The sequence below is a fragment of the Hyaena hyaena genome, unplaced genomic scaffold (assembly GCF_003009895.1).
Source record: "Hyaena hyaena isolate Hyena2069 unplaced genomic scaffold, ASM300989v1 scaffold_149, whole genome shotgun sequence".
NCBI lineage: Eukaryota > Metazoa > Chordata > Mammalia > Carnivora > Hyaenidae > Hyaena > Hyaena hyaena.
In genome coordinates this window covers 682,104-697,451 of record NW_024080781.1, presented here as the reverse complement: position 1 = coordinate 697,451, position 15,348 = coordinate 682,104, and the positions used below count along the sequence as shown (strand labels likewise).

Sequence of the window (15,348 nt, the reverse complement as noted above, 5' to 3'; positions counted from 1 at the left end):
AAGACTATTCAATGGGGGAAAGGTCATCTTTTCAAGAAAGGATGCTGGGAAAACTAGATATCCACACTCAAAAAAGTGAAGCTGGATCCCTACCTTAACACAACAATCTACCAAAAACCCAAATGTATCCAAGACCTAAAAGTAGGAGCTAAAACTCTAAAACTTAGTAGGAAATAAAAAGGAAAAAGTTCATGACAATGGACTTGGCAATGATTCCGTGTACAAGACACTAAAGGTACAGACAAGAACAGAAAAAAAAAATAAATTGCACTTCAACAAAATAAAAACTTCTATACATCGAAGGACACTATCACGAGACTGAAAAGGGTAACCTACAGAATGGGAGAAAACATTTGCAAATCATGTATCTGATATGGGATTAATATCTAACACAGAGAGCTCCTATAGTTGAGAGACAACAGCAAAACCCAATTTAAAAGAGCAAAGGACATAAAAAGACATTTCTCCAAAAATAAACAGATGGCCAATAGGCATGTGACAGGATGCTAAACAACACTAATCCTTAGGGAAATGCAAATCAAAACCATCATGAGATGCCACTTCACATCCACTAGGATGGCTGTTATTTGAAAAAAGCAGAAATTAAGTGTTGGTATCTATTTGGAGAGAGTGGAACCTCTATGCAACGCTGGCGAGGAGGTGAAGCGATGCAGCTTCTAGGGTAGCTTTTCAAAAACTCAAACACAGAATTACTATAGAACCCAGTAATCCCACTTTCAGTCCTTGTACGAAAAATAGTGAAATCAGAGACTCACACAGTTATTTTATACCAATGTTTATAGTACCAGTAATCACAATGGCCAAAAGGTAGAAAGAGCCCAACCGTCATGGATGGATGAATGGATAAACAAAATACGGTATACACATGCAGTGTATTATTACTCAGCCCTAAACAGGAATGAAATTCTGACATACACAGCATGGATGAACTGAAAACGTTCTGTTGAGTGACGTAAGACCCACAGGACAAATACTCTAGGACTCCACTTACAATGCGGTACCTAGCATGGTCAAATCCATACAGACAGAAAGTAAAAAGGTTACCAATGGTGGTGGGACTAGGGGACGGTGGGAATGGGGAGTCAGTGTTTAATGGGCACAGGGTTTCAGTTTAGGATCATGACAAAGTTCTGGAGATGGACAGTGACGATGGCTGTACAATAATGCAACTGTGTTTCTGGCCACCCAATTATATACTTAAAAATGCTGAAATAGTAAATATCATATTATGATATTTTACCACAGTAAAACAATAGGCAAAAAAAATCACCTACATTATTTTGAAGAAAGAAATTACAAGAGAAATTTATAGACATGTTTGTGCAGAGGGCTTAGAAGAGCCGTTGGGTGAGTAACAGAGGAAATGGTTGTTTTGGCCAAGGTCCTGGGAGGGAGGTGGGCCAAACCACTTGGGAAGAGCTGGTTAATTTCCTTTTCCAGAAAAGTCAGCAGACCGGAAATATGAAGCCAATGTCAAGATTTCATCAGACTCTACAAGACCAATTATCACACTGGACAAGTCTGCTCTTAAGTGTTTTTCAACAAAGTGCTACTGGCATTCTGGACAGAATGACTATGGGTTCCAACGGGCTCTCCTGCCCACTGCAGGGCACTTACTGTCCCTGAACTCCAAACCCCTTAACACCAGGAACACTCACCTCACCCTGTTAAAGTAATAATCGAAAAGAAGCTCACATATTTCTATTACCACCACAACCCTAGTTCACTCTGATGAACACCATAAAGCAAATCCAACAGCTGAAACAGGAGAGCCTCTGTGTGTCAGGACATGCCAGGTTATTAAGCAGTAATAAATAATACCTTGTCTTAAAAGGATGAAACAAAAAAAGGTTTCTCTCCAGTTCATGACATGTTCATCCCAGGCAAGCCAGGCACACCATTCCACACCCTTCCACACTGTCCTCGCCCAGGCCCTGGGCTGACACAGCTACCGCTGCCTGGAACGCTGTCAGATGCAGAAGCAGTGGGAAGAAGACATGGCAAATGACATACTGGCACTTAGAGAATTCCACCCAGAAGTGACACACAATGCTTCTCACATTTGATCGGTGAAAGCAGGCCAAATAACCTTGCCTGTTAGGAGAGCCAGGAAAATGCATTCTTCTCCTTTACCCAAAAGGAAAAGAACATGCTCAATTGTACAGAGCCCTGATGGCCTCCCAACTGTGACTAAAAAGCATTCTGTGAAGATGCTAGGTCCACATTCACTACTGAAAGTAACCACGGGCCCACGTTCACTACTGAAAGTTACCACGGGCCCACGTTCACTACTGAAAGTTACTAAAGAGTGTGTTACTGCTCAGTGTATTATTCAAGAGTGTGCCAGCACAGCACCATGCTAAGGGGTACCATGAAGGAAGAGTCATGTACCCTAGAGTGAAAAAAATCTTCAAGCCATGTCAATGTGATGAGAGAAACTGGAAAATCTGGGAAATAAGTCCAGGAGGGCAACTGACCCAGTGATGAGGGGTAGGCATCAGAAAGCCCACTGGTGGCAGCCTCCAGGCTGGCCACGCATCCACAGCTACACAGCAGTCAGCCTGAAGGAAGACTTGCAGCAGACTGACAGGTGGAAGAAGGGCCGGGCAGGAGGTGACTGTCTGGAGGCAGCAAGTGTCCCTATGCTCACTCCACACAAGCACTGAGCAGACCTTCACAGTGACAGAGGTGTGAGGGAGAGACCTCCATCCTGCAGCCCACCCCTGAAAGCCTTAACACAAGGATCCACTTGACACACTTGGGCCCTGCTGGCAGAGTAGGAAGGGGAATGCGCCCAAACAATCTTTGAGACACCGTCTGTGGGCTGCTGACACCACTTAGCTGCTGGCTTTGTGCTACAGTGAATGCGTACACTCCCTAGGAGTGTGTCCTTTCTCTTCCCAATGACAGCTGGGGAAGAGGATACCCTCAGCAATGATGATGGTCAGCATGAGGACTAGGTGCTCTTTTCAGTGAGGTGAGGGAGACTTTAAGTTCCGTCAAGGGCAGCCTCTTGTAAGACCCTCCACCCCCCCGTGGATGAGGCCCGCTGCCTTCAATTATTTTAATTTTAAAAATCCCCCAATAAAAAATGCCTGGGACCAACTGTCAGGAAAGAGAGAGAGAGAGAGAGAGAGAGAGAACTATAAATAAGCAGTAATTTTAAAGCACTTTTATTTTTCTTAACTTTCCATTTTAAGCCAGTGCTAATGGAGAACAAAATAGAAGCATTAGACATTTTGCATTTAAAAATAATGCTTATTTCAATATCAAATAAAGTGTTTTTGCACTGAGTCCTGGAGCTTTAAATAAAAAGATGACATGGGGTGGGGAGTGGGCATGGAGGTGTTTTCTGTTTCAGGATTTGTTGCCAGTATGGTGTGCTCTACATTCAACACTCCACCAGGAGTTCCCTGCTTCTCAAACTCATGAACTCAGGGAGGGCTGGGACGCTGTCCTGACCACAGGTAGTGCAGGGGAGGGGGATTTTCTTCTCAGAAGAGTACTCTTAAATATCCTATCTGTGTTAAAATAAATAAAAATGTATTATGGCGGGGTGCCTGGGTGGCTTAGTCAGTTAAGTGTGTCCGACTCTTGATTTCTGTTCCGGTCATGGTCTCAATGTTGGGCTCTGCACTGACAGCGCGGAGCCTGCCTGGGATATGGTCTCTCTTGCTCTCTGCCCTTCCCCTGCTCATGTTCTCTCTCTCTCAAAATAAATAAGCTTTATATATATGTATGTATACACACACACACACACACAATGGAATATAATGTAAAACAGGCCTAACTTTTCCTTTTTTTTTTAATGTTTATTTTTGAGGGAGAGAAAGATAGCAAGTGAGCAGGGGAGGGGGAGAGAGAGAGAGAGAGAGATATGTATGTATACACACACACACACACACAATGGAATATAATGTAAAACAGGCCTAACTTTTCCTTTTTTTTTTAATGTTTATTTTTGAGGGAGAGAAAGATAGCAAGTGAGCAGGGGAGGGGGAGAGAGAGAGAGAGAGAGAGACAGAATCTGAAGCAGGCTCCGGGCTCCAAGTTATCAGCACAGAGCTAGATGCAGGGCTTGAACCCACAAACTGTGAGATCATGACCTAAGCCGAAGTCAGACGCTTAACCAGGCAGCCCCTAATAGGCCTAACTTTTAAAAATAAAACTGGAAAAAACTGAAGATGGATGAAAAAATCCCCTGCACAGACATGGTTGGTGGCTGTACCTCCAGGCCTCTGGGACAGGCTCAAACTAGCCTCTGCCTTCAGTACAACAGAAAAGTTTGAGAAGTCCTGCTAAAGGATGTTCCAGCCTGTCATAACTCATACTTCCACTCACTAGACACTGACAGCCTAAAACACCAGGGGTTTTTTGTTTTTTGTGGGGGGGTTTATTTTCTTGTGGGGGGGGAGGTGTTGGTTTTTGTTTTGGTTTTTTTGTTGTTTTTTTTTTTAACAATTCAACAAATATTTAACTCCTGCTATATGCCAGGCCCTTCACACATCAGGATGATTATCATTTTGGCCTGCCATGTGACTCAGGGTCCCTAGCCACTACCCTGGGGTAAATCCTAAGGCCCTCTTAACAGAGGAAGAGGCCTGCCAGGCCAAAAAGCCAAAAGCCGCAGATACCAGAGCTCAGTCATAAATGCAAGGCACTCTTTAGGTACACAGGACCCTCCTGCAGCAGGGGTTTAAAGGTAGTGGGCTGCCCACGCAGCTGTGGGACTGCTGTGCAGGACCTGGGGTCTGCAGGACGGATCCCTGGACTATTCCCAGCGAGAAGGGTGTCATCAGCACAGCCAGCAGGGCACGAGTCGCCTGGGAAGTCACACCCACACACCCGGCAGCCTGGGCTGCCCAAAAGCACGGGCTTTGGGGCTCATTCACAGGGACGGGATAGGCTGCTTTTTAGACATTTTAAGTGCAGCGTCAAGTGCATATACCTTAAGTGTACTGCCTGGTAACTTTTTATGCACCCAGTTTGTATAACCAGCACCCAGATCCAGAAATTCGTTTTTCTTAGCTCTTAGAAACCCCTTATTATGAATCTCTTTTACCTTTAGATACCCAACCTTCAGTGAACACTTATTTTCAGACATCAAGAAGATGATTTATAACTGAAATAAACAAAAGAAGGCAACTCTTTTTAATAAGTGGTTCGTGCCACAGAGGCAAGGAGTTCAGGGCAGGGTATCCCCACGCTTCCACATCAACACGACCCACCTGCACAAATTCCAGGGCAGCCCAGTCCCAGGCACTGCCACCACAGTCCATTAGCACATTCTTGGATCTGCTTGGTTTCCTGGGTGATGAGGAAGAGACTTCTACCGCTAGTCTCTACAGTCGTCAAAACTAAAAACATACTGCTAGCTGCTCTAAATTTAGGAAGAAAACAATGTTTCAATCTAGTTATCATGAGCCCTGGTTCTAACCTGATCAAACACTTGCTTTCTCTTGGCTAATAATAAAGGGGGCAATGCCTCAGGGAAACCTGTTGGAAACACCCACCCACTGTAAATCCGGCACATTCCTTTCAGGAGACAGTATGTACATGATAAAGAAATGGTAATTAAAAACAGCATGGACTCCTGGGTGGCTCAGCTGTTTGAGCATCTGACTTAGCTCTGGTCATGATCTCACTGTTCTTGGGTTCCAGCAAGCCCCACTTAAGGCTTTGTGCTGATGGTATAGAGCCTGCTGGGGATTCTCTCTCCTCTCTCTCTGCCCCTCCCCCACTTGTGCTTTCTCTCTCTCAAAATATATAAAACTTAAAAAAAAAAAAAAAAACCAGCGTGGAGTCCAACACAAGGCTTAAAATATGCACCACTGTTGTGGTATTGCAAAGTTTCTGCTAATAAAGTTTTTTAATACAGAAAAAAATATTTCAACAGAAAAATACATAAAATACACACTTCAATGAAACACTGCAGTCATTAAAAATGAAAACTGGAAAAACCTCCAAGCTCCCCAGAAATAGCACTGACGGTGCTAAGGAAAGCAGAATTCAAATGGCAATCATAGTACAAAATTAGGCAAAAATAGTGACTAAACACGGGCAAACACCGGATGGGAAATATCTAGAAAACTCTAGAAAACGACACCCAGAGAGTAGGAGACTGGGAGCAGTAGTTGCAAGTTTGTTTTTATTTCTGCTTTTATGAACATGTTATTACTTGTACAAAGTCCATCTAAGTATCATTCCTATCTATCTAAGAGCTTTGTGGACCTTATTCATATTCCCATGTTTTTACAGACTGTAACTAAAGAATCTGCTCCAAAGCCTAATGCGGCCAGCTTCTAAAAAAGAACCAGACCTGGGGCACCTGGGTGACTCAGTGGGTTAAACGTCGGACTCTTGATTTTGGTTCAGGGCATGATCTCCTGGTTCCTGAGTTCAAGCCCCACATCAGGGTCCACACTGCTGATAGTGCAGCGTCTGCCACAGATTCTCTCTCTGCCTCTCTCTCTCAAAACAAATAAATTAGCTTTTAAAAAGGGAAGAACCAGACAAGCTGCTAATGTCCCAGGCCTTGTAAAGGGAGGAGCAAGGGAATGAGAAAACTCAAAAGGGCTGCCCACTTCTTATATTTAATACATTATACTTAGCATGTCCTTGATTAATTCAATGGTACTGTAAGTTAGACAAAGACTGCTATCCTCATAATGTTATTTCAGTGAAAGCTGTTTGACTGGCCAAGATGGAGCTCATGAATCCAGTGACAAGAGTCACGCACTGGCTCTGAGGACAGAATCCAGCCTCCTGCCTGGCTGGGCTGCCCAGAACAAATCACTCTAGGTCACCGTATCTTTAAACTCCAAGATAATACAAGCCACTTCACTTCAAAGAACTTCAGTGAGGATTAAATCTGATAAAAGACAATGATAGTTTCCAAGAGGGAAGTGGAGGTGGCGGAGTGGGAAAGGGTGGCTCCTCAGGTCTTCTCCCATTCCCAAAACCAAGGCCCTGAAGCCAGCGGAGTTCTGACAAAGGCAGAGGAGTCAAGGAGTTCCAGAGGGATCTTAACACCCAACACATAGTAAGTGCTCAAACAACATCTGACAGGACTAACCCCATCAGGGAGCCTCTGTCATCAGCTGATGATTAGAAAGAAAAGAAGCCATCAGCTACTTGAACACAAACTCTGGCTCCCAACTGTGAGACTCTACTATGTATTTTTGCACCGCATACAGATGGTGCATTTACCACTGCTGAAGACAAAGTATTCTGCACATTAACTTCAGCTATAGTTCAAATATTCCTCCACATGGTCCTATTTAAAAACATTCAGATAGAACACTCATGGGTACCAGAGGGGAGATGGGTGAGGGTTGGGTGAAACAGGTAAAGAGGATAAGTATATTTATCATGATGAGTACTGAGTAATCACAATCCTGTACACCTGAAACTAATAACAGCACACTGTGAACTATACTGGAATTAACATTAAAAACTTAAAAAATTAAACAACTTTCAGAAACCACTGCTTTCCAAAAAGAAAGTAAAATGGTCCTACTAATATTTTCTTATCTCTATCCGTCCTCCGCCAGCCTGTATCAATTCCACTTTGGTGAAAAAAGCTAGGTCTTCTGAAAAACCAAATTGTATCTTGAAAATAAAAACTTCTAAACTGCAGCTCAGAAAAAGTGCTGATGAGTAAAGCAGAACTCTCAAGGACAGTTTACAATGAACATGCCTACACTATTCTATCTGAATGGCTTTACTGATCTTTTTCATTAATTTACTATAATATTCACAAACTGGTTTAAGTCACAGAACTATCTCAAGGATTTCTGTTCTCTGTACCTGACCAGACCAGAATGGCTGTGATCTCTGAAATTTCTCCTCATCAATGAGAAGTCCGTTCTATGGATGGGACGGTCATAAGTACATCAAAACAAACAAAACCCAAAAGAAGTGGCCTTTTAAATATGGGACTATAAAAATGGCAAACTGTTGTGGGGTCCTTCCAAGCAATCACAACAATCCGCCTCTGTGAGCAGCTTCTGAAGCTCTGGGCACACCCGTTCAAAGAATCCTAAGAGGGACACTTTGTAGCTTATGAAGTCAACACCCGAGAGGGAGAAATCCCTCTTTACTGCTTCCAGGGCCCAGCAGGCATCATCAGGACACTACCTAGCTCTGTCTCCTTCTCTCAGAGTCCAACCTGCACCCTAGAGCAAGAAGAGAGTAAAAGGACAGCACTGACATTCACGACCTCCTGGGTCCTGCGCTGGGAAGCTGAGGCAGTCTGATCCTGCAGCCGTTCAAGCTGTACCTGAGAGAGCTCTCCGGAAGGGACCACACCCTTGCCTTTACTGGGCACTACTCCTGTCATGCAACATAAACACATTAAGACCCAGTGGTCCGCCCAATCAGGACTTCATCCATGGGAGGTGCAGTCCCATCTGAGAATAACAAATCTGACCCGGGGTGAGGTTGCCAAAAAAGCAGAAACTAAAAAGGAGTTCAGTTTAAATCAGTGTCTTCTCAGAACATCAGGCCTAAGCGGCTTTGTTGCAACCCCTTCCAGTTCTGCCCTTTCCAAGGGATGGAAAGTATATTTACTGTATATGTGAGCCTCAAAGCCACTGCACGCAGTGCTTTAATGCCACTGCAAGCAGTTCATCACACTGCTTTATTCATAAGGCTGGGGTCCATGGTAGAGCCACTTGAATTTAGCATCTTGCTGTGCCTGAAATGCTCATTAAGTGCTCTTACCTACAGTCACCTGCCCACCCTACAGAACTTCCCCACTAATTTAAAGAGACTAGAATGTGCTCACATTTAAATTATGATGAACAGAAACGTTTCCACTGGAAAAATCATCACACATCTTAATTTATGATGCCAATTAGGTCTTTAGGAAAGAGAAAAAAAAAACCCGATCATCTTATATAAAGTAATTTGTCCTAATTGGTACATAATAGGTCAGATTGTAATTTGTGGATTACCCCCACCTGGTAAACAGTTTAACATTTTAGAGCTACCAAAAATTAGCCTCATTATTTGACAGTAAAACATTAACTCCCAACCACACATTCTGGGACATTTTAAATCTAAGCAAGAACTATGTATCTAAGCGGTGGAACTGTAGTTAGGGCAGAACAGGTTTTCATAATCCTCTATTATCAAGATACATTTTCTGAGGAAATTCGCCTAAGGCTCAAGGCTCCTTCCAGAAAGGGTGAGAGCCTAGACAAACCTGAAAGCCTCCTAGAAGCATAAGATACTAATTATATCATCAAGGCCAGTGGAAAACAAAACAAAAGCAAAAACTAACCCTCTCTCAGTCCTTCTTACTTTTGAGTTCTCTTCCTTGCTTTCAATACCTCCCCTCACTGGGGAAATTTAAAAATACTACTTTCTCATAAACATCCGCCAAGGTCTTCTTCCCTCAAATGTCTACTTGCAGGAAACCTTGCACACATCACTAAATGGACAAAGCGACCAGCCATTAGTGGCTCTGTCTTTAACTTGAACCAGGACTCAGGCAGGTGACAGCGGCCTGGGCTCAGGCACCCCTGACCGCTCTGGCAGCGTGAGCGCTGCTGGGTTGCTTCAGTCTCCCAATGCCAAGGCCCTGGACCCCGCCTCTCTCTCTCTCTCTCTTTCTCTCCAGGCCCAGCACCCAGGTAAAGAGAGATAAAATACCACCACCAATCCAAGGTAAAGTGGAAACGGTGAGTCAAAGGCACTCACCAAAAAAAAAAAAAAAAAAAAAAAAACAAAACCCGTTACACAAAGCCTCCGCCAGCTCCCACAAGCTGCTTCCTTCCCTTTTAAAAGTTTTATTTTTAGTTCATTTCAAAAAAGTTGGTATTGCTTACCTCCGAAAACACTAGGCATGTTCGTTACTAGAAAGTAAGGAAAAGCTCTATTAAGAAGTAAAATAGGAAGCTGAAGCCACGTTTACATTCCCACCACCCACTGAAACATTTGGGGGTACTCTCAAAAGTGCGTTAATGGAGATGTTTAAAACCCAGTTAGAACCATAATGCGTAACTGGGGTCCTGCTGTGTTTACGCTTTGTGATCTTGGTGCTTTTTTGTTTTTTAACTTGGCCTCATGACGTTGCCATTTCCCCTTCCAAGTGCTTACAAATTCCTTGAAAACAGTTACCAAAGTTCTAGAACAAATACGAGAGCAATTCCTTCTAAATTACACTCCATTAACCGAGTCGAACCGGACTCTCGACTGTTTTTTTAGAAATCACTTTCCTGAAACTTATTTCTGTGCCAAGTCCCGGAGAGAGTGGGGGGCCGCGCACCACAAAGCTCCCCTCACACCCCTCTCCACCCCCGCCTGCGCCTCCCTCGAAACGTGTCCACTCCTCGGGCTCGCGGCCCCAGCGGCCCAGCCTGCGACCCCCGGGCGCCCACCGGGGACGGAGGAAGGCGCCGCGCGCGGGGACGCGCAGCCTCTCCAGTGCCGGCGGCACAGCGGCGAGCCAGGGCGCACACCTGCACGGCGCGCCCGCTCCGGCGCCCGCGGGGCTAGGCTGGCCAGACCCACAAGGCGGTGGCCCAGGGCCACGTTTCCAGCCCAAGGCGGGGGGCAGGGCCGGGCGCACACGGCGGGCAGGCCGCGAAGCAAGCGCCCGCGCAGCGGCGGGACCCTCACCTGCGAGCGAGACGCCAACTCCATTCTTCCCACCCGAGCTCGAGCCTCCTGCTACCACGCGGCCGCGGGAACCTGGCTCGCCACGGACCCGTCGCCAGCAGAACACCCGCGGCCGCGCAGCCCGCGCGCTGCGCCCGGAGCTCCGGCGGGCCCGGGGGAGGGGCGCACTCGGCTCCCGGGACGGGGGAGCTCGCCGCGCCGCCCACTCGGCGCCGCCGCGCTGGGCTGCGAGGCTACGGTCTCGGACCAAACTTTCGCGACCGCTGAACTTCGCTTCGCCCGCGGCGTGAGTGGCGGCAGCAGACGCGCGCGGCCCGAGGCGGCTGCCGGTGCGGGGGCGCCGGGCTCCCCCCTGCAGCGGCGGGAGGGAGTGGAGCCGTCCGGCCGGGTTTCGCGCGGGAGAAATGAGGGGGCAGTCCCGGCGCAGCCTCCAGCTGGCACGCCCGGCTACGCGCGCCAGATATTTGCACGGTTTATTCCAGGTCCTCCCCTGGAGCACATGCCTCTGTTGCAATCGGTGTCTCTGCTCCAGGAAAGCATTTCAGAGCTGCTTCAGGGCTGGTTTTGTTTCATTGTTGTAAAGGGGCGGGGTTCCGCCGCCTCCCAAAACATTTTCTACTGGGTTCACTTTGCAAAACAGGCATTCCGGGTTTCCTTACCGAGGCCTCCGGGTTGGGGAGCTGCAAAATCTCCTGGAAGTTTAGACAGACTTTGCTGTACCGTCATACACGCAGGCCACTAGACCGTTCTAGAGGTGAGAAAAGCTGATTAACAAATACTGGCTGAGCACCTACTCTGCGCCAGGCACTGTGTTAGACCTGGGAACCCAAGATTGCACAAAAAACAGGTCCCTGCTCTGTTGGAGCTTAGGGAACCAGCCACGGGCATGATGAAAAACATGTAATAATCATGCAAATAAGTGTAACAATAATGTAACAATTTGGTTAATAGTTTAACCATTCAAATATTAATGGTGATAAGTTCAATTATAACGATGCAAATAAAAGCAAATTTGGAGCTACGATAAATGCCAGGAGGGAAAAGGTTAAGTGGTACTATATGGTGGTTTAAAATAGGGAGACTTAATTTGGCACAGGTCAGGGAAAAATTCAAAGTTCAGGTATGAAGAGTGAAGAATTAAGTGGGTGGAGATTGTGGAGGGCTTAAAGTAGGTCTCAGGGAAGGGCGATAGATGAAGTTGCCCTGACATCATAGCAGGGTTGCTGGGCAGTATTGAGAGCCAGTGTAGCACTCCAGTCTTGAGTTCGCGGTGGAGCACTCCATGCTTGAGACCTTCTGCAGCCCTTCTTGGCTGCTTGGGATCTGACATTCATCCGTTTTTGGTTTCAAACAGTGAATGAAGTTGGTCAAACATTTCCTCAAGCTTGAGGAGAAAACATCTAGGAACTGTCCCCTTTCCTACTTTCATGAGTTCAGCAAACATGTGTTATGTGCTCTCCCTGTTCCAGACTGTGGGGGAAGAAAGACCAGTAAAACCCGATCTGATTTTTTTTAAGTTGTTTTCTATCTATTGGATAAACTATTCATTATAGCCACTTTCATTTTTATTATGCCCTAGAGCTTTCCTTCATATAGAGTATCTCCTTAAATCTTCCCAATATTCTTCCAGATTCTTGTTATCCACATTTTTTAAAATAAGGAGACAGAATCTAAGAATCTAAGAAGATACTAAGAAGAGGAAAGATCCCCCTCACTCTGCTGGTAAATGACAACTGCAGACTGCCAAGCTGGAGACCATTCTTTATGCTTCCAAATTCAACATTCTCTCCATTATGTTTTACCTTTTTCCTTTGGCTGCCAGAAAACTCAATAGTGAAATGTATTCCCTTAGAACTTGTGTGTGTGTGTGTGTGTGTGTGTGTGTGTGTGTGTGTGTTTGCTTTCCCATGAAACAGCGATCTTACTTTCATCCATTTCCTTTCATTGTAGGTTGCATCATGTCAGTTTTGCAAAAGGGAGTATAAATTTGAAATAGGTCAGATTTTGCAAAGCACTTAAAGTAACCTAGTTCTTCTTTGGAAACCTATAAGCGTCTGAGCCTTCTTGCTTTAGAAATTTGCTGTAAACTTTCTTCTTTTGTCTGGAAAAGCCCATGCACTTTAATAGTACTTAGTAATTGATTCTATAGTGGTGTGTTTTGTTGTGTTTGGGTCCATTCTGCTTACAGTTGACCCCTGAACGATCTGGGGGTTGGGGTCTTAAGCTCCACCACAGTCAAAAATCTATGTATAACTTTTGACTCCCCCAAAACTTAACTACTAATAGCCTACTGTTAATATTTTGTATGTCACGTGTATTATATGCTGTATTCTTACAATAAAGTAAGGTAGAGAAAGAATGTTAAGAAAATTGTAGGAAGAGAAAATAGAGTCACAGTACTGTACTGTGTTTATCTTTAAAAATCCATGTGTAAGTAGACCCTACAGTTGAAACCCATGTTGTTTAAGGGTCTACTGTACTTCTACTCATTGCTATTGATGCAATTCATAACGTGAGCATGGAGTTTCAGCTCGGCACTGCAAGAATAAGAGTCCTTTCCCAGAAGCAATAGTATACATATTGCCGCAGAGGAAAGGAGATGCCATGTTTGCAAAACTTCTTTAAAACTCTGCCTCAGAGCGCCTGGGTAGCTCAGGTCGGTTGAGCATCTGATTTTGACTCAGATCATGATCTCCTGGTTCATGGATTTGAGCCCCTCATTGGTCGCTGTGCTGGTAACTCAGAACCTGGAGCCTGCTTCACCTTCTGTGTCTCTGTCTCTTTCTGCCCCTCCCACATGCTCGCTTGCTCGTTCATGCTCTCTCTCTCAAAAATAAGTAAACATTAAAAATAAAAAATTTAGGGGCGCCTGGGTGGCTTAGTCGGTTAAGCGTCCAACTTTCGCTTAGGTCATGATCTCGCGGTTCGTGGGTTCAAGCCTTGCGTCGGGCTCTGTGCTGACTGCCAGCTCAGAGCCTGGAGGCTGTTTCGGAGTCTGTGACTCCTTCTCTCTCTGACCCTCTCCTGCTCACGCTCTCTCTCTCTCTCTCTCTCTCTCTCCCCTAGAAATAAATAAAACATTTTTTAAAAAATTAAAAAAAATAAAAAATTTAAAAGTAAAAAAAAAGAATCTCTGTCTCTCTGTATAGAAATCTATGCTTGTTTTCTAATGTTTCTATGAGAGGATTAAAAACCTGGTCCCTAGTACCTTCTGCAAGGTAAGAAATTCGTGATTAAATGCCATCACACATGCTTCAAATGACATGAAATAGTTGTGATTGTTTATCAACCCTGATCCACCATTTTTTCTCTGTAAAAGGAGTCCAACCATTTCTCCTCTGCTCTGAGGCAGTAGCTCTGCTCTCCCCACAGAGCTCAGCTTTGGACAAATCCTCGGGGCACCCTTTATAACGGAGAAGTGTGCCCGTTTGTATTCTGGACAGCCCAGCAAAGACTCTCCTTTTGGCAGAAAGCTGGAAGCCACGTGGGTAATATCTGAATACCTCTTGGCATTAATTTTGATCATGAATAAATGAAATGAAATTAAACAAGATAACATCTCTACTTGCCCTCTATCTCTTGGTATCTTGAATCTCCCGACTCACTGAGATTAGATAAGACCTGACTTAGAAAGGAAGACAGCCCTAAATTTGAGACCCTCAGAGAGATCACATTTCCAAGTTATTGTAGAATAAAAGATCTAAAATTGAATCTCTTACAGGAGAGTCATCGTCTAACAGTGACTGGGTGCTGTTTTGGAAAGTTCTCTTTCATTACAAACTGGTATTCTATCTTCCTGACTCGGCTTGCCAACATGTGCTGTAACGGCCAATTTATTTATTTATTTATTTATTTATTTTTAAATGTTTATTTATTTCTAGGAGAGAGAGAGAGAGACAGCGTGAGCAGGGGAGGGTCAGAGAGAGAGGGAGTCACAGACTCCGAAACAGGCTCCAGGCTCTGAGCTGGCAGTCAGTACAGAGCCCGACGCGTGGCTCTAACCCACGAACCGTGAGATCATGACCTAAGCGAAAGTCGGACGCTTAACCGACTAAGCCACCCAGGCACCCCTGTCACGGCCAATTTAAATACATTCTGATAAAAACCATTTGAATGGCTGTGGAGAAAAAGACGTGAAAGACCAATAATCGATGCCTTTATATAGTGGGTGCAAAAAAGTACACATCGGATGAAACTGTAATGCCCATGGTTCTACCAGAAAGTCAATAGTAACAGTGGTATCAATGACAGCAGCTAACTAAATGAGCACTGGCTGGGCACCAGTCCCATCTTTGCAAGCATTCTCTCATTTAATCTTTCAACTGTGACATTTACCCATCTGGTCCTCAAAAATAGTACTGGGAAAATAAATGAAACCGTATTTTCAAAGCATGCGAGATTTCTTAAAGATGCTATACAAACTCGAAATATGATTAATGCAATCCATATTTCATAGGCTTTTTGTAAAATACATATTATTAATAATTTCACCTGTGAACCTAAAATATAATTATGACTAGACACTGACAAGAAGTGGATGAAAATGAAAAAACAGATTATTCAGTAATTCTCACCTTTCTAAGAACTTATATATGATAAAAGGAAAGAGTGATGATCCATTTCTAGTTAGTGGTACCGACAAAAGTACTGTGGGCCATAGTTTTTAAAGAACTAAGTTTTTTTCACAATGAATTATATAGA

At 44.6% G+C, this 15,348-nt stretch overlaps 1 protein-coding gene across 2 annotated transcripts in view; it reads right to left on the bottom strand.

Annotated features, from left to right (window-relative positions):
• CDCA7L (cell division cycle associated 7 like) overlaps positions 1–11,102 on the bottom strand; it is a 38,320-nt gene extending 27,218 nt beyond the window's left edge. The window contains exon 1 of one of the 2 annotated variants that reach the window (XM_039238853.1): positions 10,648–11,102. In XM_039238853.1, coding sequence (XP_039094784.1) covers positions 10,648–10,671 — 24 coding nt within the window. In that variant the 5' untranslated portion in view covers positions 10,672–11,102. The remainder of the gene's footprint in view (positions 1–10,647) is intronic. The other variant, XM_039238852.1, reaches the window with a different exon arrangement.
• Positions 11,103–15,348: the final 4,246 nt, after the last annotated feature.